General features: G+C 33.5%; 1 protein-coding gene across 1 annotated transcript; it reads right to left on the reverse strand.

The window, feature by feature from the left end:
* Nucleotides 1-419: 419 nt before the first annotated feature.
* On the reverse strand, nt 420-18,883 carry LOC134250926 (probable serine/threonine-protein kinase pats1). The gene is made up of 5 exons (XM_062733292.1): nt 18,871-18,883; nt 18,027-18,281; nt 15,609-15,842; nt 2,641-2,762; nt 420-1,706 (listed from the first exon to the last, which is right to left on the reverse strand). Exons 1-5 carry the CDS (start codon nt 18,881-18,883, stop codon nt 420-422), a joined length of 1,911 nt encoding a protein of 636 aa, XP_062589276.1.
* Nucleotides 18,884-25,145: the final 6,262 nt, after the last annotated feature.

Genomic DNA, 25,145 nt, shown 5'->3' on the forward strand with positions numbered 1-25,145 from the left:
ACATTGCATTAATTTTTAGATTTAAGGTTGATAAAAATACTCTCTGTACAAAAGTAAGTAAGCACAATAAATAATTCAAGATTACAAGTTTAAACCTATTTCGCTAATCTAGAACACTTAAAAAAAGTGTTCTAATTTTTAGTGAAAAGTAATTTGAGATTTGTTTGCCAATGATAAACCAATTGTCAAACGGAAATACTAGTATACATGTGTATACAGATGCGCATTCTAAACATATTTTCATTCTCAGTTGAGTGTCCAAAAATGTAAAACATTTAAATTCAAAATTTTTTCTCAAAACTTAGACAAAATTTGTTGGAAAAAATACGTATATTGTGTATAATTTTCAACCATACTGAAATATTGGGGAATGAATTTTGTAATTCTTTCAATAATTTAAAATTGGTGGATGCCTTTCTCTACAATTTCCAATATCTAGTAAGTTCAGTAGTATCAATGATATGCCGATCATTAACAGAATGCAAAGGACACATCAATTTAAGATCTCCGTTTGGAATGTCTTTTCCAGGTAGAAAATGTTCCTTTATATCGAATGCAATCATTTTTTCCTTGTCCATTTGACATCTAAATCCTCTCACAAACAGTATTTTTTTGTAAAATGTCCCTGCTAGATCATTTAACAGCTCTTCAATTCTTTCTTGAATTCTGTGTGTAGTTCTTGTTTCCAAAAACCATCCTTGTACCGGGCAAAATACTTGAAGTTGTATGGATTCTTCAGTGACGGATAAAACAATGTTGTTTCCCACCTCTGAAAACAACGCAGCATTTTTGTAGAGGCAAGATGTTCCTTGATTTTGTAAGACTTTCCAACCATCTTCTTGCATACAAGCAACAACAAGGCGAAAAAACAAGAAAAATGGAAGAAAATCAAATTGATAAACGAGGACAGATGATTTACACTGCGATTCTTTGATGAAATCTGGAAATTCTTTTTCTATTTCTTTACGATTCATGCAAGGGACATAGTGAGATTCCGTACCAATAGCCAATAAACCAAGTCTTTGCATAAAGCTAAGTAGTGATTCTTTGTGAGATTGTAGATATCGTTTATCATCCCCATATGATTTCTCCTCATTTTCGTATTCATCGCCTTCGGAGGATTTTTCTTCGTTTTTTAACTTTTCGAATAACTCTTCATCTTTGTGTTTCCAGATCTCTACAAGGAGTTGGTCTCCCAGTTTTCCAGTATTATAATATTCATTCCAGTCTCTCTGAGTCACAGGAATACCTTTAAAATGTAGCTTGTCTGTGATGATATGTTTGAAGGCGTCAATAAACCATTGTACATCAATTATTACTTTATCACCAAGCCCATTTTCATTAAAATATAGAGCTTTCCCTGCATCATGATAGTATCTCAGCATATCTAGAGTTTCGTTTTTAACTTTATTGGAAGCTCTCTCCCCTCTATCAGTAATCTTTGAAGCTGCTGTTTTTATTTCCGAGACATTTATGATCCGCTGTAATATTTTTTTCTGATTGATTTCTATTCCAAAAAAAGACCATTCTTTTGGAATTTTCTCGTTCCATCGTTGATTGGAAGCTATGTTGAAGAAGGAAATTTCCAGATCACGGAGAGGCAAATTAAAATCTGCTAAAAAAAATTTATCATCTCTTATGTACTGTGCTAAGTGAGATGACTTTGGAATCTGACAGCTTAGACTCTCCATCAATTGGTTTTCATCCTAAATTAAAAATGATATCAAGTCACTATAGTAGATGGACTGTTCTCGTTTTCTGTCAAGATTTTATGTGGGATAATATGACTATATTTCTATTTATGCTGTTTTGATATTCATCTGCCTCCTATAAAAGCTCATGGAGTTATTTAGTTCAAACGCCTTTAAAAATGTCATGTAAAGAAAATTGAGCTTTATATTTACAAGTGATCAACATGAAGGGAGACTAAATCAATTAACACAACTGTATGATTAAGTGGCCTCCGGATAATAATAATAATAATTCAAAATTAGACAAAATTTACTTTTTTAAACATCAATCTTATTAGTGTAAAAGTAAAAAAGTATTTTTTCTATTGCATTAATGATCCAAAAACATTATTTTGCAACATATACATGTACGAATAACTTAACATAGGATTCCTCTTACAATCCTTGTATTCAAAAATCAATGACATTATCACAGAGTCAAGAAGACAATATCACTCAGTGATTGTATCAGTTAGCTTAAATTGAACGGTTTTACATGTATATTAGAGGCAAGGTATTTACCTTTTTCCTAGACATTGCGAATAAGAAAATATTGTTGCCAATCATGCAATCCCTACCTGAACTTCAAAAGATTAAATGCTTTTCAACAAGTATCTAAAAATTTCAATAACGCCTGATGAGTAGTTGTTGAGAAAACTGTTATGAAAAATCGGTACGGAAAAACACACTGATTAAAAGAAAGATTACATCGGATGTGATAAAAAATAATCTTACCACTATTTCATTTGTGTGCTAAAATTTCAATTTCGTGTGAGTAGTTGTTGAGAAAAAAAATGAAAATTTATGGACAGACACATGGACATATAGACTCATTGGTAGACAGACACACAAGTTTAAAACGGAGTGGGGTTATAAAATGATAATTATATTGCATAAAAAATAGTCTCACATGGAACTGCCTGTTTCTTTTGTCCCAATGGGTTGCTACTATCAGAACTGTGGGCTTTGGATCTTTTTCATTGTCAGAACCACAGTAAGTGTGTATAGACTTGATCCAGAATACAAAGTAGTCTGAAAAGATATAAATGCAAACATTCTCGTTTAAAAAAAATTAATTATATAAAACATTCTATTGGTATAAGTATATCATTGTGAGATTACCAGATTTGTTCCTCTTGCATGAAATGCATAAGCAACTTGCATAAAATGCATAAGCAAATCGCACAAAGCTTGAGGTCGAGCATAAGCCGGTCATGCTACGAAAATTGTAATTCTAATTAAAAAAATAATAATCCATGTCTTTTAAGATCTTTTTCATGTAATGTGTTTCAAATGCGTATACACATTTCTTTATTTTCAATTCTAGCAACGGGTAAACATATGCGTTCTTGTGTATACTCTTTTTTGAATATCAGATCTATGTGAAAGAAAACATTATGACAATTACACAAAGATAATTCATCTTGTTGCTCTTTCAACCATAACTTAATTATATTGTTTAATTTTCGAATATGAAATGGAGTTGAAGGTAAACTGAGAGATTATCAAATATAAGATATTTTAATCATTCAAAATACATCATAGTATGCAGATAAGAGAGCTATATCGTTAACTAAATGCAATAATATTTGTCATCAAAGAAATGAATGTAGTTTTTTTTTTTTTTTCAAAAGTAGCAATCTTTTAATTTTTACTGAATACATATCTATTTTACCATTTTCAAGATTAACGAAGTTTAAAATACTGTAAGTTGTTTTAATTCCACGGTGTTAAAAATTCACGATATCTCAGTACGTACCAATTGCGATGGTTTTAATTTCACGCTGCAAGAAATTAATTCAAAATTAAGTTCTAAGCATTCTAAAACTAAAAATAACATTCACGATTGGTTTATTTTTGCGGAAAAATGATAAAACGCGAACATGGCGAAATTAAAAACATCGTGATTATTTGCCAATCTACAGTATATCATTTAGGGAATTTCTGTGAAATATGAATGATAAATCAATGTGCACTGCGGTAAAGATAAATTGTTATGGCCATGAAAATCCTAGTAAGCAAGGGTAACCAGTATTACTTTTGTCATTGGCATATTTAGATTTTGATCTATGGATTGGGGACAAACAAATCTAAGATAAGTTTAAAATAAAAATATAATAGTATTTAATTCAAATCAAAACTCTTTCATAATCAACAAAATTCAATATAATTACAAACATCTAAAATTTACCATTCACGTTAGCTCAGTTGGAGGAGCACTTACTCCATGATCGAAAGTTTGTTAGTTCGAATCTTGGCCGCGACTGACACAAGTCGATAAGATGGATATCAATCGTTCTTTCGCCATGCGCTTGACACTAGAAAAGAAGTTTTTTTTTTTTTTTTCAGATGAAACCTTAGAAATGGTCCCTATCGGCAGGCGTTGACATGATAAAGATCCCTCAATGATCGATGAGCCTGAGTGCCGAGTAAAGCTCAGAATGTGCAGTCCTTCATCAGTATATGGAAACGTTTCTACATTAGTAAAATAAATCTCGAATAGGACGTAAAACAACATCATATCAACCAATCAATCTAATCTTCGTCGATGTCTATATGTACTGGTTCCTGGATAAGAGAGACAACTTCAGCATGCCTTTTGGTAACTGCTCTAGATTGATTCTTCAGTGGTCGCATAATATTTATTTTGACGTCCCAAAAACACAGCCCAAAAACGATTACCCTTACTCTATGCATGGTTTTGACCTCTAAATTAACATTTTCATCAAATGCTGATATAACTCCTGGGTATGATCCGCCTTTGCTCTAATATTTGACGACACAGGAATTTGATATAACTTTAATTTACCCCCAAATCGATTAATCCGATTAGTTTCAGATTTCATCTTCTCGGTAACTAGTGTTTTTCTCCGAAACAGTCGTTAGTTTAACTGATGAGTATAATTCCAATGCTTGACATTATCAGCTACTTTGTTGAGATCTCCTCCCGTGTTCCCAAAGACATCTGCTCTTCTCTTCACAACTGCACTGACACCGTCAGCTGCCCCCTTCCCATGTCCATGTTTTTATTCCAAGAAATTCAAGTGGCGGATTTAAAGCCATTACTGAAAGACTCTGCAAGCTAATAAGTAAAAGTTCTGCTTGTTGTGGTACTGCGTCGTACGACCATCACTACTTAGTAATGAACATTTTCCGAATGTCGGACCCCTTACAACGTACAGCGGACTGCAGACTTTTTACTAAAGGGAACATATCGAAAAAGGAATCTCAATTTGCACGAGTTATAACAGTATATACATTTAATGTTATGAGAAGGGACTACTCTTCTTTTTCTCAGAATACTTTTTTCCTCCCCATCCCTTCCGATAGCTTGTTCCATTTAATTAATTAATAGCACCAACTAATATTTAAAAAAAAAAATGACGAAGCAATCAATATTTAAAGAAAATGTTTTTGCGTGTATCATTACGCTTATAGTATGATCCGTCCATTTTCCGGGAGGTGGATGCTTCATAACCTTACAAATTGAATACTTTATACCAAACATCAGGAAAGAAACTTGGTTTTAAGATTGGGAGTACACTATGATTAGCAAACAGTTTATTCAGAATTTAGCGGCTAGATTTTTTTGTCTTAACATTTTTACTACCCATCAGAAGAAAGGATATTTATTCATGAACATTAAATTTTAAAGCCATATATGGCATATGTACAATGAAAATTATTTGACTAAAATTATAAGACCTTATTATTTGTTTCATTACTTTATATAGAGATAGAACTATTCTGTAAATTACAAAATCTAAGTCAATTGCGTTATAAAGATATCACAATTTAATTTGGATTCTCGGAATTTTCTCCGACTCGGAAGAAAATATAAAAGATTTAAATAACACATTACAGAGAAGATAAAATCGTATTATTAGTTGAAACGAGGTGTTCTCCGTGTTCAGAATTGTATGAAAAATTTCAATTTAAATGTATTAACTGTTTTTCTTTACTTAATTTTGTATTTTTCAAAAATATTTTTTTTTTGAACAGTTACGCCATATATGGCTTTAAGGTAGATATTTATTTTACCGCAAACAAAAGGAATACAAGAAGAACGAGCATGCATGTGGATAAAATTAGAAATAACATTTGAATGAAAATAATATGAAATGATTTTTAAGATTCGTTAAATAGATTTCTTTTATCAAAAATGAAGAAAAAAAGGATAAAATCATTAGAAAAAAATGTGATGGAATAAAGCAAGGTAACTGTGGCTTTATAAACTTTATGAATTAACTTAGATCAAATAGAAAGGAGATCAGAAATGATGCAAGACAGCTGAAAATATAATCGGAACTTACATATATATATAATATCAAACTGAATAGTTTAAAAATTAATATTTGAATTGAGACTGACTTAAAAGGTATCCTTTTCTGCATCACTACTTTTGAAGACAATTTATAAGGCAACAATTCTTAGAATTTTTTTTTTTTCAAATGGGGATGGGGTAGAGCCCTTGCAAAACAAAGTGTTCGAACTCGAAACCCTTTTTCTTGGCGGGGAGAGGTGGGGGGGTGGGGTTGGTTGGCTTGTTAAGCTGTAACATCTCGGCACCTTTTTTATTAATTTTTGCTGAAAATTTTCGGTGTCAAACGAACAACAAAAAAAAGGTCGGGGAGGAGGGTTTAGGAGGGCAAGAACTTCAAATTCACAATTTACATTTTCTCCAAACTGCTGAATACAGGGAAATTTTCTTCCCAGTTTTTATTTTCGTTTCTTTCGCCCTAAACACCAAGTGGGCGAATTTAAGACAGGAGGAATTCAAAGAAAGAAGTATAATAATTCTTCATAACAAAGTGAATTGGCGAAAATTAACAGGGCAAAATTGTTTGCAAGTGTGAAAGGACGAAAATAACGTGAGGCCAAAATTACTCTGTTTACAGCATTTTTTAAAATTTGTTTTCTTCAGAAAAATCAGGGGGGAGCTGCGTTCTATGGGCATATAAAAAGGTAAAGACATATAGATGTACAGGATAAATAGGGAAAAATATACCCCCTCCCCCCTAAAAAAAACATCAAAGTTTTTGAAAGATAAAAAAATCGTTACTTTCGTGTGTCCAGTCAATATTAGATTCAATGATACGTCACTTCTGATGTTATCAAAATAAAGATTCTTGTGTTTGAGAATTAAGGTATTCAATGTATAACGAAGGGATTTTGACTGATTTTAAATAATTTTAAACTAGTTAAAAGCACACAGCTAGAAAACGATAAAAGTGAAATAAACCAAATTCACAAGACTTATAACATGTAAGGAGACGGTCATTTTGCACATTTACAGTTTTTGAAGAGTTATCTGCCCTTGATGAAAAGAAGAAAATTTTTGATTTCACAAAATTTCTGCGGTAAATAATTTATTTTATTTTATATTTTAATAAAGAGGGAGTTTATGCATATTTTCACCAAGAGATTTCTTTGAAATTCAAATTACTTTTTACAATATCTTATAAAAACATGCACTGCCCATAGACTTCAATGTAAAATTCAAAGTGATATTAATTGGACAGTAATCAAAATTTTGTAAATTCCTTTGGTGGAGCATTTTCATTTGATAATATCTTCAAATTGCTACCATGATTAAAAATATTGGACCGTTCATTTATTAGGTACAAAATATGGTCGTTATACATTGAATACCTTAAGTTCAACAACGAAGTTTACTTTATATAATTTCATGGAAATATACTGAAGATCACTAAATTTTCGTGACACCTTTTTTTCGCGAGATAGTCATTGACTCTTGATAACCGAGACAAAATTTTCACGAATTGTGTTATTGCTCTATATAATCTAAAGGAATACTATTATACGCGAGAATTAAATTTTCGCGAGCACACTGTCTCGCGTAATTACGTGAAAATAAAGTTCTCGCGAATAAATAGTGATTTACAGTAATTGTTTTTAGTCATTTAATTAAAATCGTTTAATATCTTAATTTAACGAAAAATGCTGAGTGATGTATCGATTGGAACCGACTAGTGATTTTGGCGCCAATTGATCATGTCACTCCTTTCCTTAAAAACCAATGTTCAATGACGAAGCTTAACAAGAGGCCAGGGGCCACAGCGCTCACCTGAGCACATCGGGCTTGAATTTACTCCCCCCTTCCAGGCGTTCATCATTTGAACAAACTAGAATCTACACCACCTGAGGAAGATTCCATATAAATACCCCGGGTATCACTAATCATAGCTTTGAAGTACTTGAAAAGAAGATTTTAAAAGGTTTTCCTATATATCCCTATGTAAAACTTGGGTCGGCCATTTTTGCCCCACCCTATCCCCAGGGCCGGGGGTCATGATTCAAAAAACTTGAACCTACAATACCTGAGGATGATTCCACATGAGTTTCATTTTTCCTGGCTCAGTGGTTCTGGAGAAGAAGATTTTTAAAGATTTTTACTATATATTCCTATGTAAAACTTGGGTCGGCCATTTTGGCCCCATCCTTGCCCCGGGGGTCTTGATTTGAACAAACTTGAATCTACACTACCTAAGGATGCTTCCACATGAGTTTCATCTTTCCTGGCTCAGTGGTTCTGGAGAAGATGGTTTTGAAAGATTTTTCCTATATATTCCTATGAAAAAATTGGGTCGGCCATTTTGGACCCACCCTTGCCCCGGGGGTCATGATTTGAACAAACTTGAATCTACACTACCTGATAATGCTTCCACATGAGTTTCATCTTTCCTGGCCCAGCAGTTCTGGAGAAGATTTTTTTTAAAATGCCATTAATTTTTAACAAATTCATGATTATCTCCCCTTGGAAAAGGGCGTGGCCCTTAATTTGAACAAACTTGAATCCCCTTTACCCAAGGATACTTTGTGCCAAGTTTTAATTGGTTGAAATTGGCCCAGCGGATCTCGAGAAGAAGATGAAAATGTAAAAAGTTTACAACAACGTCGACGCCGCTGACGACAGACAACAGACAAATTTTGATCAGAAAAGCTCACTTGAGCCTTCGGCTCAGGTGAGCTAAAAATAAAAAAAAATCTGTACATTGCGACACGTGTTTTGTGTAATTAGCATCTTTTTGTGATCGATCATAATCAAATTCTAAATACTGGTTTCACTAAAAAAACACAAAAGATTGGCAAAATGACCATTGAGATAAAAGGTAGAGCCATTGGAATGTTGATATCTAAACCATCTTTGCACCACGTTTTACTCACTTTAATTTTAGTGCTTAATTGTACTTGATATTACTTTTAAAAATTATCAAACAGTATCAAAACCCAGTTAAACACATTTTTCTATTGGCTGTGCCCAAATTTCATCACTAATTTATCACAAATTGAAATTTTTGACAAAATTTAACCACACCGGAAGTGACCTTGATCCTCTTCTGAAGAGAAAATCTAGCGTCACAGCAGGTTAAAAAAGTGTTAAAGTGTCCTGAAAAAATCTTAGAAACATGGAAACAAGCCATTTCGATAGTACGAAAATGATAAGAAATCGGTACTCGTGGCAGTCTTTGTCAGCTCAAGCAGTCTGAATTATCCTTACAGCGGCACACTTACGTGCTAAACACCCGAGGATATTGACCAAAAGGCATTTGTATGACGATACACTGTCAAACTCCCGGATCTGAATCCCATTGAACACATTTGGGATTTTAAAAGAAATGTCAACCCCCCCCCCCCTCTTAACAATTTCAATGTTTTGGAAAGATCTATGCAGTACATGTAGGTTTGGCAGCAGATGGGTCAATCTCCTATTCAGGGATACATGGTATCCAACAATAAACATTGTCTGGTAGTAATTAGAGCGAGTAGTGGGTCTTACTCCCTCGAGATTTTTTGTGTAAAGAATGAATCGTTAAAACGTCCACATTTGGCCCCCCGATAATTTACAAAAAATAAGTTTAAAAAATTTCTGCATATTTTTGTCGTAATCTTTTCATCAAACATTGTAGTTTATTAATTTCATTTTCAATTTTCACTTACTTGCACTGTAATTGGGTATTTACCTGATTAAAATAGCAGGGGTACGTTGTTTACATCGATTTTCTATAGACTTTAGGCCACACCCCCATCTTGAAAGCCCAATTTTTATATGAGCGCATTCATGTTTCAAGTTGTAGTAAATAGGGTCAATGTAAAGAGTTAAACTTGTCATTTTAATTCATGAAAGAAATTGAAACAGTCGTGCGCTCACATGTTATTTTCCAAAAAGGTGCAAAATCACGGGTACCTGTCTCTATAGTAAAGGCACCTTGTTTACAAATTTCAACCCGCCTTTGACCTCATGAATAACAAAGCATTGAACACGTGACTCAAATCTATTCACTTTCATGCTTTGAGCAGATCAATGAGACATCGCGTCCAGTGTTGCGAGCTATCGATGGTCAAATCCTTTTCAAAAAGGTAATTACTAATTAGAATTTAAAGTACCATGGGATAAAATTTCTTTAGAACGGTATATTTAAGACTTGTTCACATTTTTGATTTACTTGTTATTTCAGTCAATTTTGTTTGATTTTTTCCCGGTATTTTTCAATATATTTTATAGGCTTGTAGCATAAAGCTTGCACTAACTGCTTATATCTCATTAATACAGAATTTGAAAAAAAAAATACCGAGGGTATATATATTATCATTTTGCATACATGTACATGTACATCACATCAGCGTTACGTTCATTGACCCTTGGAAGATAAAAAAGAATTACGATCGTTATTTGAAAAAACACCAATTTATCATATCTTTAGAAAATAAACCGTTTGTTACAAATGCGTTATTCCATTTAAAGAATCCTTACGGAAAAGAAATTGATGTGTGAGGCAATAAAGATTTATATATCGGATGAAACACATTACACAAAATGCACCCCTACATGTTATAATTATTAATAGAGGGAAACTCCGGGTTTCATCTGACGACACTACAAATTTTTTTAACTTTTTAATTACATCGGCACAAAATCTACCATCAATGAAAGATTTAAATATAAATATTAGTATGTAACAATAAATCGAATGAAAAAGGGCGTAATTTTTTTTTTTTGAAATGGTTCATTGTTTATCTCACTAGAGGACGAGAATTTTTTTAATAATGCAATGTTACAACGCACTTTGAAAAATTACGCACTTTGAAAAAAAATTTTCAAAGTGCGTTAAAATTTGGGACCAAGCTAACGCACTTTGAAAAAAATATTTTTTTTTCAAAGTGCGTTAATATCGACCATATTAACACACTTTGAAAAAATGTAAAGATAGATCAATATTCCTTCAAATAATCAGTATGATAGATAACAGATCCTGGTTTTATAACTTTTTTATGATAAAGTCACTGTAGGACCTGAGATATTGACGTTTTAAATATTTAAAGTTTTGATAAAATAAAAGGGAAAATTAAAGGGTCTTGAAAAAAAAGAGTGACGATTGTTTAAGTTCATTAATTTGTTTCTTCTTTTTTTTTTAATTCTAGTCTTTGATAAGTAGTTGTTTAAGGTGTATAGGGGGCACTAAAAGAGGACAGCTTCAAGCAACTTATCATTTATCATAATAAAAAGGGGCCAATTTGATTGTTCAAAACTATGAAAATTCTTTCTCTCTCATACGTTTTACTGTACTTAAAAAATTATAGTTTTCATCTGTTTTGATTAACTCATTTATTATTGAAAGTTTTCAAAGTCATACCAGTTAGGTAAATACATAATTATATGAATGCTTTGAGTATAGCATAGACATCGAGACTGGGCGAAGGGCCAGGGGAGGGGATGGGGGCTAAGCCCCTCCTCTTATTTTGGAAAGATATATACATCGTATAAACATTGAAAATGCAGCATACCCTTTCTAGGTTTATAGCTCCCCTACCCCGTTTGTTACCGACACCTATGTATTGGAAAGATAAAGATTTGGACTTAGGGATCTTATACCCTTCTTCTCCTCTTTTTGACGGGAGTAAATCAATTCATTTTTGAGGTTAGGGTTAGTCTTAGTTTTTTGAAAGAAAAATAACAAATAAAATCTTTCCATGAATAAAATATGATTTTTTTTCAAAGTGCGTTAAGTGTCTCCATGGTAAAATGTATTGATGTAGACTCTTAACGCACTTTGAAAAAAAATTTCAAAGTGCGTTGATTTGGTCCCAAATTTAACACACTTTGAAAAAAATTTTCAAAGTGCGTTGATTTTGTCCCAAAAATTACGCACTTTGAAAAAATTTTTCAAAGTGCGTAATTTTTTCAAAGTGCGTTGCCACAATGCAATCTGGAATATACAAAGTACACTTGTCTAACACTGAAGGTTTTTTTTTATATCTAGCAACAATAATATTGACGTTAAACTGACGTTTAATTTTCACTTTCTTGCGAATTTATTTTTCATACACAGAGAGAAGTTTTATATCACAATTCAACCGCATTTGTTGTAGCACACCAACTTCGCAAGTAAAAAGCAAATTAATTATAAGCTTTAATGGATTGATTATTATCTCTATAAAAATAAGTATGAAAAAGAGTGAATCCTGCATTATACGTTCTAATCACAAATTCCATTGTGTGTATTTATATATAAATAATTTGACGAATTTATAATAAATAATATCAAATATAAATCGTAATTTAAGCAGAAAAAAAATTAAGCCTGACAAATTAAAAAAAAAAGAATGCTTATATGATTCAGTCTCTTGCACTAAAAAGGGGGCTTCTAGGTGTCACTTCAGCATAAAAAGTAGTACACTTCGAACACACGCTAATCTATTCATACTAATCCACGCTTGATAGACGCCCCGCCTTCCCATTCAAATGCTAATACTACAATGGCCTATATATAGCGAATGGCGAAGTTTTACTGTGAAATATGCGACTTTATTTAATCGATATCATGTAGATATTCAAAGTCTCTTTCCTAAAAAAAATTTTATTAGTATCTATACAGACTATACTTGAAGACTTTAGCTATAAGATAACACTGTTCTTATTTAAAAGGGTAAAATTCTGCATTTAAAAAGGGGCGAGATTGCAGTGTAAAGAGGATTCATTCTTTTTTTTTCATTTTGAGGGTACATCATTTCCATGAAACTTTGCTTAAAAGTCTGACGAGATACTCAAATGAAATTTACGCTACATCGAACTTAAATATGCATCATTAACCAAGAATTAAAGAAATTATTCATACTTTGCATTTGTTCTTTAAAACTTCAAAAATGTTAGGTGAACACTTAGAAGTTTGGCTCAGTGTATGGAAGGCAATTTTCATCATGTGACGATGTTTTCGTCACACCCGTTCTCCAATCAAGTGAATTAGTCCCAAAGCATGACAATCTACTGCGTGTTTAATATTCAAATGCACGTGAAACGTGATTTTGATCGGTTTACTGCACAATGTTTAACTCGTCACCGGAACAACTGTAGAGCTCCTTGATCACTTTTAAGCCCGTAATTGAAAGATTATATTCTAAAGATATAACTCCATGCCAACATTTATTATTAGAATTGTTTTAGATGATTATATAATAGTTGCTTCAAATACCGTACAAACGCTTTGACGTTTGGATGTACATAAAACACTTTTTGATAAAATTGAGGGGCTAAATAATGATTGCACACCTTCACTTGCTGTCTGAAACCAAGGACAAATATACTACCTTCTAACAGTATGTACACGTATATCACGTGAAAAAACACTATGTTTTATCGACACGATAGCACCTACGTCTCTTTGAGCAATGGGTTAGGCAGATGTATTATAAGTTGATATAAGTCTTCAAAAAACCGAGATTTGTAAATATGAGCATAGAAATGAAAGATTATACATCATTTTAAAAATTTCCTTTCACGAATCTCAAAAAAGAATTGATAATAATTTTCCTAGGAACTATTCAAATTGCCTTTATTTTCAACACAGATGGGTACTTGTAATATCCCACTATGCATCGCGGCTCATTCAGCAGTAGGTAAACTAAACAGATAGCTAATTTACATGCAAATTTACATGCAAAATTATGCTGACGTCAGGAAATTTAATGGTCTCGACATGTTGAAAACAAGTCTAGCAGTGTAAAAACGAATTACGAGAAGATATTCAATGTACGGTATATACACATGCTTTAAAATGTATTTTTATACGCTCCCTATTGTTTGAAGTCTGCTGTCCGTAGTACGATGTCAGATTCCGAAAATGTTCAATTAGATGTACAAAAGCTACATTCGTTTTATTTCTCAAGCAATCCTATACAGGATGCATGTGTTCCTAGCGTGTTCTACTCAAGGCTTAATGTTGTCTTTAGTAGAAGCCACTTCTGTGTTTAGGAAGGAACCAAAATGTATACTTTAGGTTTCACTTTTTTGAGTACTTGCAGTAATAGTTCTCTGTTTCAGAAATGTGAAGTTTAATTTCTTAAGTTGTTATTCAGTGTGTATATTTTAAATTACACAGCAAAAGTGACTGGTCTGCAGGGGATGCTCACTTCTCTATTGCACTTGATCCTACACCTGATGTTTCGAGGGTCTCTATTTGCTCTGCATGTTCTTGTTTTGCATTGTTTTATGGACTTTTTAGCTTTAATACAGTTCGTTATCAACATTCATTTCATGTTTTCGCAAAGCTGACATGAATTCTAAAAACCCAGCATTTTCATCTATGTACGACTTGTTTTATACCTACTAATAGCCACATTCTGCCATATTTGTTTAAGATACATATACCTAATCATACTGTAACAATATGTAACCCAATGCGTTCGTTACACTTGATGGATTTTTGACTTGGCTACAGACTTGTACTTAATTCCAATAGTAAAACATTTGAAAACATTTCAAGACATATCTACTACAACATATAAAACAGTCATAACGATATTTGTGAATAATCATTGTTTTGAATCACGATTTTAAAATAAGAAGAAAATGCAAGTTTGGAAGAAAAATATTGTTGAGCGAGTACCTATTTTAACAATTTGTCAATATATTTAAAATAAACTTTAAAAAAGCAAGAAAAAACTTGTTACATGTAATACATCTCGAAATTATTTATCATTTGAATGGAACAAGCAGCGTCTTTGATTTGCATGTTTTTATGCAGTTGATGCATGTCGAGAAAACGCGCCGAACGCTGTAAACTAACCATACCTGAAATAACTTTTGCCATAATTCTATAACCATTAGAGATATAGACTTCATATTTAGTATTCGTACAGAATTTATAAATTTTTCCAAATGTCACCAAGGCAATGGCCTTATGACCTCGACTATGACCTTCATGCTAAAAATAGTTTTTCGATTTTTCTACCCACCGGGTGCGTAGCTTTTAATGAACACATTTTGTTATATCTGTCCAGTATCAGAAAGATTTTGAGAGCGATGTACGAGAACACTCGAATACAAAACTTTGATTATCCAAAATACAGCTTTGTTCTGATGGCAGAAGTGTTAGACCTGCTGTATTCGAATTCATTTTTTTTTATCAGGAAACCACTTTGAAACTGTAGAACAAATATAGCTTTAAAATTTATGCTTACTGAGAGAAATTGTCACTTATTGTCAAAGAATTCTCACTTATTGCTCGTTTCCATGGCAACGGTAGAAATGTAGAACATTATATACAGTACCGACCAGACCCAACCTGACATCCAAGCAGTCTCAGAAAGCAGTCCCCTGGACTGGGACTGCTCTGGGACCGCTGTGGGACCGCTCTGGGACTGCCCTAGGACTTCGCTAAAAATGAGTACACATTTCTTCTGTTTCGTTCCACCTCAAGTTGTATATGCATCTCTCTCTTGACCGGTTGTAAAAGGATTAACCGATTAACCGAGTGTTTAGATGTTGGTTAAATTAAGGAAATTATTGCAAGAAATATCTCTTTAGATATAAATATGTAACAAATGTAAAGAAAGATATGCAGTTTAGTAGAGTTATACCTCCATAGGTCCATCCAGAGAACACACTACCATCTTGATCACATACTTCCTTATCCACCTTCTGGTCAAGACGTTTAGAGGCGTCCACCACCACAACATAGAAAGCTCTCCTGGTCAGGTAAATCTGGTGACAGGCGTAGTACGCACATTGTCCCCCAAAGTCAAATAAAGTTAGAGTCTTTGGTTCAATATTTGTTGCCTTCTTTTTCTTACTTCTGTGATCCGCATGTCTTACTGAAAGCATATTCATATGTCTAATAAATTGTTATTTTAAAAATTATTAGCTTTTGAAAAATAAACTGGGAAGCAATCAGTATTGCTAAAATGCATAATAGAATTAGTTACGAAATGTAACTAGAATTCAAAGCATATTACTAGCAATGCCAACAGTAAAACAAGAAGACAATTCTAGGCTTGATGTAATTTGATTATAAAACTAAAAGTACGGATCAGTAGAACTTTAATTTTATTTACAAAGTTTTCTTTTACTTTTCTTTGATCCTAGCTATAGAAAAGTTACCTATGAAGTTTTACCGTAAAATTCAAAATGTAAGAGAGAAGTATTTTTGCAAACGAATAACTGGAAATTAAATTGGTTTTTGAAGTCACAGTCTACGTTTCATTTCTATACACAGCCAATTGTGCCTAACGGTAATTTAACATGATAATAACGTTAATTTAAGGGGGGACCTATGTCCGAAAAGTCTTTGTGTGAAATTTTCAAAACTTTGACATTTCTTTCCTGACCACTTGCTTCTAATTTTTAGATATTAAAAACAATACCTTTATATGCTTATTTTTACACAGGAGCACGTGCAAAAACAGTGTGAAATGCTAAAAATAGATTTTTTTCAGACATTATTGTTCCACCCTAAATATGCGCTAAAAAGAACTCAAAATGTCAAATCACTTTCTAATTCAACATGTATCTAATTTATATGACTTGTATCTTTGAAATGAAGGCAAATTCATTGTAATTGACCTCGCATGAAAAATTATAATGTAGCACAATGTAGGTATCACCCCGTTTTGTCGTATTTTTTTTTTTTTTTTACAATTCCGCCATGCATAACAGGTAATATCTTTAAAAGTCTTTGTGTGAAAATGTTGTAATTCATATTTTTTTAAAGAAATGATTCGTCTCTGTATTTTAGCAAAGAAAAAAGTATATCTTTATGATAAAATAAACGAGAAATATGAAGTTCCCTTTTATTTTCGTACTCTTGTGTCCTAATCATTGACCTTTCTTCACCAAGACAAAAGTAAGTAAGCACTAGCAAACATCTGAATATTATACTATTTTGCCAAAAACGAGAATTTTGTTTTGATTAGAAATAATTTAAACAAATTAATTCTTTTCTTCTTCATTCCAATCATTCTGCCCCCCCCCCTCACATTTCCCCGTCAACAACTAACACCTATCAGAACCTAGGAATGACTTTGTACAATAAAATCTACTTGTACTATAAATCAATAAGCAAATATAGGTACAAGTGCATTTCTTAATTTATTTAGTTTTATCCAGAAAATACAATTAATGGTAAACATAAAATTAAATATATAATCCTTATTTAAGCCGCTTCTTTCTTTGCTGAATTTTATCTTATCTTTTTACACTGATATATCAGCATTTCATATTATATTCATCGAGGTATTTCTTCACAACTGAAATTGCTATGAATTATCAACCAAAGGAAGAGAATTCTAATATTCACAAACTCTATAAATCAAGTAAAACTGTTATTACTGATGAATAATTTTCTTTGTATTAATTGTGTACGTTATCTATTATAACAATGTTATGCATATATCACAGTTGCAAAAGTCAACAGGTAAAAACAAAGGTCGCTATTGTGACGTCACATAACGCTGCTTTGACGTAGAACGACATAGGTCCCCCCTTAACATTTGATATTTAAAGTTTGATTAACGTCAATCGAGGTTATAATTTTCCTATATATTTCTATATAAAAATTTGGTCGGCCATTGTGGCCCCGCCCTACCGCTGGGGGTCATGATTTGAACAAACTTTAATGTACACTACCTGAGGATGTTTCCCTATAAGTTTCATATTTCCTGGCACGGTGTTTCTTGAGAAGAAGATTTTTTAAAACATACCACCAAATTTTAATTAATTCCCAATTATCTCCCCTTGAATGAGGGCGTGGCCAAACTTGAATCCCCTTCACCCAAGGATACTTTGTGGCAAGTTTGGTTGAAATTGTCTCAGTGGTTCTTGAGAAGAAGACAGATGCACGGACAGACAGCTAGACAGACGGACGCCGGACAAAATGTAAGCAGTAAAGCTCACTTGAGCCTTCAGCTCAGGTGAGCTAAAAATGGTTTAATTTTTTCATATATTTTACAATGATAAAAAGCTTTATGATATTTCAATTATCAGTAGCCTTGGCATCTTACCTTTTAGCGACTTTGTTTCGTCGCATAATTCAAATATTTCCTCATGCACCTCCAATCCCTCAGTAGATTTTACTTTCTTAATCTCTTCTTCACTACAACCAAGCAGCCGTTTAAGTAACGTGCTTTTCCCCGCCCCAGCACATCCTACAATCATCCCCCGGGCGTGGTGGACTTTCTGTGTTCCTCTCTTAGCGTACTCCACATACCGCTCTCTGGCCTCCTGGTCCCATTGTAGTACTTCACTAGGGACGCCAACTATTAAAAAAAATTTAATAGAGGTTAGATATATCATGACACCAGTAGCTCTTCTGACCAAAGTTTGTTGTTTGTCGTCTTCGTTGGTATAGCTCGTAGTGTTCAGGGCGCAGATCCAGAAATAAAAAAAAAAAAATCAAAGAAAAATTATCAAATCCCAGAAATTTCTTGTCAAGCAAAAAAAAAAAAAAAACAAAAAACAAAAAAAAAAAAACAAGAGGCCCATGGGCCACATCGCTCACCTGAGCACTAGGGGTAGGAAAAAGTAGAAAATGGCTTTTTATTGTAAAGTTTAAATCAAAAAGCAGTCCCATGACCAATCATGGATTTGCTTTTTTTTCAGAAAATGATTTTTAAAGAATTTTCCTGTATATATCTTTGAAAACTTTGGTCGACCATATTGGCCCCACCCTACCCCCGGGGGCCATGATTTGAACAAACTTGAATCTACAATACTTGAGCATGCTTCCATATATAAATTATAAGATGATGAAATATGGCTTTGTCATTCTTGAGAAGAAGATTTTTAAAGAATTTTCCTATACATTTCTATGTAAAACTTTAGTCGGCCATACTGGCCCCGCTCTACATCCGGGGGTCATGATTTGAACAAACTTGAATCTACACTGCCTGAACATGTTTCCATATAAATATGATGAATTATGGCTTTGTCATTCTTGGGAAGAAGATTTTTAAAGAATTTTCCTATATATTTCTATGTAAAACTTTGGTCGGCCATTTTGGCCCCGCCCTACCCCAGGGTGTCATGATTTGAACAAATTTGAATCTACACTACCTGAGGATGTTTCCCCATAAGTTTCATCTTTCCTGGCACAGTGGTTCTTGAGAAGAAGATTTTTAAAATATGCCGCCAAATTTTCATTAATTCCCAATTATCTCCTGTTGAATGAGGGCGTGGCCCTTCATTTGAACAAACTTGAATCCCTTTCACCAAAAAATACTTTGTGTCAAGTTTGGTTGAAATTGGCACAGCGGTTCTTGAGAAGAAGTCGAAAATGTGAAAAGTTTGCAGACAGACAGACAGACGGACGGACACACATTTGGTTATATATTGGGTGCATCAAGTCCAAGTCCTATTGGATACTGCTTATTGGATACAAAAAAGTGTACACACGAGAGAGCATTATTTGGGTAGTTACTGTTCAAATCTTATTGGATATTAATCCTCGTGTCCGTATTTTATTGGGTTTTTTTCTTATTGTTTTTTATTCATTTCAAATTTATCATATATTTAATATTTGCTGGTAAATTCAGACAAGGCTGAAAACCTTTTGAACCCATATTTTTGTCAATTTCTGTGATATAGCTCTTTTATTGTAACACCTAACTAATTTGTTCTTAGCAATAAGGATACACACCTGTATATTTCAAAATATTTAATACTAAAATATATGAATACCTAAGTGCAAAAAAACTGAATTGTGATAACACAACTCTACACATCTCAGACTCTGTTCAACCTTTCTTGAATAAAAAAAAATTAAGTATTTAAGGAGAAACCTTTTTGAGTCATGACCAATTAATAATAAGCAAATGCCCATTACATGTTGGACAGAATGAAAGTATCCAACAGTCATTTGACAGGTGTCCAATACCTGTTGGGTTGCATTATGTTGAAGGGATTAAACAACCCAAGAACAATTGAACATGTGTACATTGTCCAATTCTATTTGGGTTTCTTGAATCTCCTCATCAAAATAAAACCCAACATGTAATGGACACCTGTCCAACTCCTCTTGGATATCTACATCCCACCCAACAGATAAGGGACACTTGTCCAATTCTTCTTGAGTTTCTTGAATTGTTTCATCAGAATACCACCCAACAGGTAATGGACATCCGTCCAACTCCTCTTGGATATCTACATCCCACCCAACAGGCAATGGACACCTGTCCAATTCTTCTTGGGTTTCTTGAATTGTTTCATCAGAATACCACCCAACAGGTAATGGACATCCGTCCAACTCCTATTGGATATTTACATCCCACCCAACAGGAAATGGACACTTGTCTAATTCTTTGGTTTCTTGAATCTCCTCATAAAATACAACCCAATAGGTAATGGACACCTGTCCAACTCCTCTTGGATATCTACATCCCACCCAACAGGTAATGGACACTTGTCCAATTCTTCCTGGGTTTCTTGAATTGTTTCATCAGAATACCACCCAACAGGTAATGGACATCTGTCCAACTCCTCTTGGATATCTACATCCCAACCATCAGGAAATGGACACTTGTCTAATTCTTGGGTTTCTTGAAATGCATAATCAAAATACAACCCAACAGGTAATGGACACCTGTCCAACTCCTCTTGGATATCTACATCCCACCCAACAGGTAATGGACACTTGTCCAATTCTTCTTGGGTTTCTTGAATTGTTTTATCAGAATACCACCAAACAGGTAATGGACACCTGTCCAACTCCTCTTGGATATCTACATCCCACCCAACAGGCATTGGACACTTGTCCAATTCTTCTTGGGTTTCTTTAATTGTTTCATCAGAATACCACCCAACAGGTAATGGACATCCGTCCAACTCCTCTTGGATATCTACCTCCCACCCAACAGGAAATGGACACTTGTCTAATTCTTTGGTTTCTTGAAATTCCTCATAAAATACAACCCAACAGGTAATGGACACCTGTCCAACTCCTCTTGGATATCTACATCCCACCCAACAGGTAATTGACACTTATCCAATTCTTCTTGGGTTTCTTGAATTGTTTTATCAGAATACCACCCAACAGGTAAATGACACTTGTCCAATTCTTCTCGGGTTTCTTGAATTGTTTCATCAGAATACCACCCAACAGGTAATGGACATCTGTCCAACTCCTCTTGGATATCTACATCCCACCCAACAGGCAATGGACACTTGTCCAATTCTTCTTGGGTTTCTTGAATTGTTTCATCAGAATACCACCCAACAGGTAATGGACATCCGTCCAACTCCTCTTGGATATCTACATCCCACCCAACAGGAAATGGACACTTGTCCAATTCTTTGGTTTCTTGAATCTCCTTATAAAATACAACCCAACAGGTAATGGACACCTGTCCAACTCCTCTTGGATATCTACATCCCACCCAACAGGTAATGGACACATGTCCAACTCTTCTTGGGTTTCTTTAATTGTTTCATCAGAATACCATCCAACAGGTAATGGACATCCGTCCAACTCCTCTTGGATATCTACATCCCACCCAACAGGCAATGGACACTTGTCTAATTCTTGGGTTTCTTGAGAATCCCCTCATCAGAATACTACCCAACATGTAATGGACACCTGTCCATTTCCTTTTGGATATTTTATTCCTTCAATAGTATATAAACTATAAGGTATTGGACATTCTTCTTGGGTTACTCAATTTTTTTTTTCATAAGAAAGAAAACCCAATAGGTATTGGACATTGGTTCAACTCTTCTTGAATATTACATCCCAACATTAGAATAAAACCCAACAGGTGATGTTTACCTGTCCAATTCTTCTTGGGTTACTTATACCCTTCATTAAAATTGTCAAATTTGTCTTGGATATTTATACTCTTGCAATAGATTGCAAACCCAATAAGTATGACATTTACCTTCCCTAGTTGAATTCAAATTTATCTGCATAAGCATACATAAGTCCAAAACATATTTAATACTTTAATTCTAATATTCCACATCTCATTCAGTGTACACTTTACAAATGATACGAAATATATAAGCATTTTCTGCCTAAACTATTTGGCTTTTAAAGAATTTTATAACCATGTTTGCAAAATTTAAATTTAAATATTGGAACTTGAAGCAAGTCATTACAGGTAGAGCAAGATGCTGAAAGCCATATTGATAAATAGATCACACCCTTGATAAAATATTTGCCTTCAGTTGCTAAGATTGTGTTGTATTATATGGAAAATTTCTATAATCCTGTTTATTACAGATACATGTACGAGGGCCGTTCAAAAATTACGCGGACTTGTTGCACAGAAAAAATATTTGACGACATAATCGGGCAAAATGTCACACATAATATAAAAGAAACTTGACTTATGTGGTCTTCAAAATTTCATATCAAAATGTTGTGAATTGGTATCAATTTTGAGTGATTTTTCAGGACATATCATTAAGTCACGGAGCAGCAAAATCTTCGACGTCACGGGCATTATAAAAAAAAATATGTGATTGAGCTTTCATTTTCTCAACATTTTCCCAAGAGTAGCAGTACAGTTTGAGTTACCCTATCTAATCAACATCCAAACACCATTTCTTGTCAAGCTTAAAATCTATTAAACAAGTAAAAAATACTCTTTTTTGTTGTAAAACCAAAAATTGCAGGTATTTATGAGATATAGTGTGACATTCATCACTCTCAATCACGTTCTTTATAGTCCGGATAAAGTTTTCGTCGATAATCTTCTTCCCGTCCTCCCGTATAGCCTTTTTACAGAGGTCTAACGGTCTAAAATTTCAATAAGCTATTTGTGACGAATGTCACGAATACCCTAGTTTACTACATGTTTTATTATGCATATTTTGGATCTATGTTGGCGATATCTCGAGCACTACACATAATTTAACAAAAGTATGGTGCGCCGTCAATTCCGGAGACGTCATTTTCACAGTCGTTTTCACGGGAATCGCATCAGAAAAAAATCACTATATTTCTGTAAGTACTTCAAATATCATGTCAGAAATCTAAATACATAATAACAGAGCAATTTAAAGATACATTTGAGAAAATTGACGAAAAATATCGCGAATTATAGAAAATTAATGAGTTGAATTTTGAATTCCGCATGCTTTTGCTTCAAATTTTTTGTCGTGCTCCGTACCTCTCCATCCGCGATATCAACATAGCGATAATTTTAGTAGAATTTTTCTAAAATACAAAAATTTTGCCCAAAATTTATTGGAATCTTTAAGATACATATTTCTGTGAAATTTCATAACTATATGATGTCTATAAGAGTAAATAACAGCACAGTCCGCGTAATTTTTGAACGGCCCTCGTACAATGCATATTTTCCCTGAAATAATAAAAATACTTCTGAGGTGTAAAAGAATGGATTAAATAGTCACCGATGTTAAAAGATATTGCATGATCTCATTAATCTGGTTTGGAAATCACAAACTTGGTTTTGAAGCCGATAAAACAGTGTCGCACCAGAAAACTCAGTTACAAGTACAATGAATAAATTCGTTGTATGAAAACTTTAAAATAATTGATGCACTATGTCCAAATCTTTTCGACAAATCAGGATAAAGATATTAAATCAAATCATCACTGTTATAAGTCTTAGAGCTAGAGAAAAGTCATTACATGCCCAAATTTTACATGTAAGACTCTATTCTATATTTCAATAAATGTCAAAATGATTTTATTTTTGTTTCTGTTCAATACTTTCTTTTTCAGGGTCTCTCATGGCCTATACTGTATGACACCTCCATTGACCCTGCTCTTTTATATTGCCATATGTTTATCCAGTAGCAGTGGTTATGCTCAGGCGATCTTTGAAATATTCCCCATTTCATGCATCTCCTTCAGTTCTGCCTCTGTCCATTTTATTCATTCTGCAATTAGATAAAGGTATTTCTTTGCCGTATAAAACATGTTTTTCTTGACTACAGCAAGATCACCCTTTATGTTGATCAAACCCAACCAAGAAGTAGAAGTATATTTCTTATTCAGAAATATGTATTGATAAATAAAACGGAATAAAAACTAAATTCTATCAACTCTTTTTTTTTTCTTCTTTGTCTAACTGCATCTTCATCCTACCCCCCATCCGCCATAATTTTATCAAAATGGAATCATCATTCAACACACAAAACGATGTTGCATATTAATTAGACAGTATGTTAGTTTCTGATTGTTAAGAAGGAGATTTTAAAAAGATTTTGCACCTCGCAAATTTTAGACTTCTAATGTAACACTATCAGTACATTAGGGGTACATAATCTTCAAAAACATCTCTACACTTAATGATAAAGCTTTCACATTAGTATTGTTTTTAGCCCAATGGTTCTGCTAAAGAGGATTCAAAATTGACCCAAACCTTACTAACTGCTTTGAAATTATATTGACAGGGACAGAGACACACTTGAAACTCCATCCCCCCTTCCTGGGGTATGCTTTGCACAAAATTTAATTAAAATTAACTAAGCTGGATAGAAGTTGAAAATATGAAAAATAACAGTCAAACAGATTTTGAATAACTTTCAGCACATCAGACATGAAGTAGTGATCCTTAAATAAAATACACCTACAAGATGAATCTGTTTTATTCCTTTGAAGTGATATCTAGTATTGTTTCTTTTCCTGTATGCCACCTCTATCAGAACAAAACGTTATACATGTATTAACATAACCTAGTATGACCGTATAGTACCCCAGTATTTACTTTACAATTAATTAAGTTCTGGAACCAACCCTCAGATGCCCTTAAAACAAATGATTCAAAACTGTCAAAGGTAAAGGGCATTTGAAGAATTCAAAATAAAAGGATAGTACAGACAAGCAAACAGTGTGCATGAAAATGTTGGCAAACACTAGAAAAAATACTAAGGTACTTTCTCAAACTTAACATGAATACTAAAGAGTTTTTATGTAGCTGTATTTCACATACCAAAAGCTTTCCTGCAGTTAAAGGTTGGTTGCCTAGTAGTTATGTAGTATGTACAAGTTTTTCCCTCTATCTCTTTTAATTTAAGAAGCGAAAATGTCTTATGGTTGGCATGAAGTATTCCTGTTCATTTTACTGATTACTTACAATTGTCCTATTTCTGAGGGTCATCTTCTGATGAGACTCAGTGTGTTCTCTGCAATGTTCACAATTTAAGTTCCTGTT

This window comes from Saccostrea cucullata, unplaced genomic scaffold (assembly GCF_032062105.1).
Source record: "Saccostrea cucullata isolate Sc308-1 unplaced genomic scaffold, CSIRO_AGI_Scuc_v1 ctg2346, whole genome shotgun sequence".
Classification (NCBI taxonomy): Eukaryota; Metazoa; Mollusca; class Bivalvia; order Ostreida; family Ostreidae; genus Saccostrea; species Saccostrea cuccullata.

Bases quoted from the DNA above. Each gene is read 5' to 3' on its own strand.
- LOC134250926 (XM_062733292.1), bottom strand. The intron at 2,763-15,608 runs GTATAACTCTAC...ATATCTTTTCAG, and splicing joins CTCTGGATGGACCTATGGAG to ACTACTTTGTATTCTGGATC. The intron at 1,707-2,640 runs GTGAGACTATTT...TTTTTAATTTAG, and splicing joins AAAGAAACAGGCAGTTCCAT to GATGAAAACCAATTGATGGA.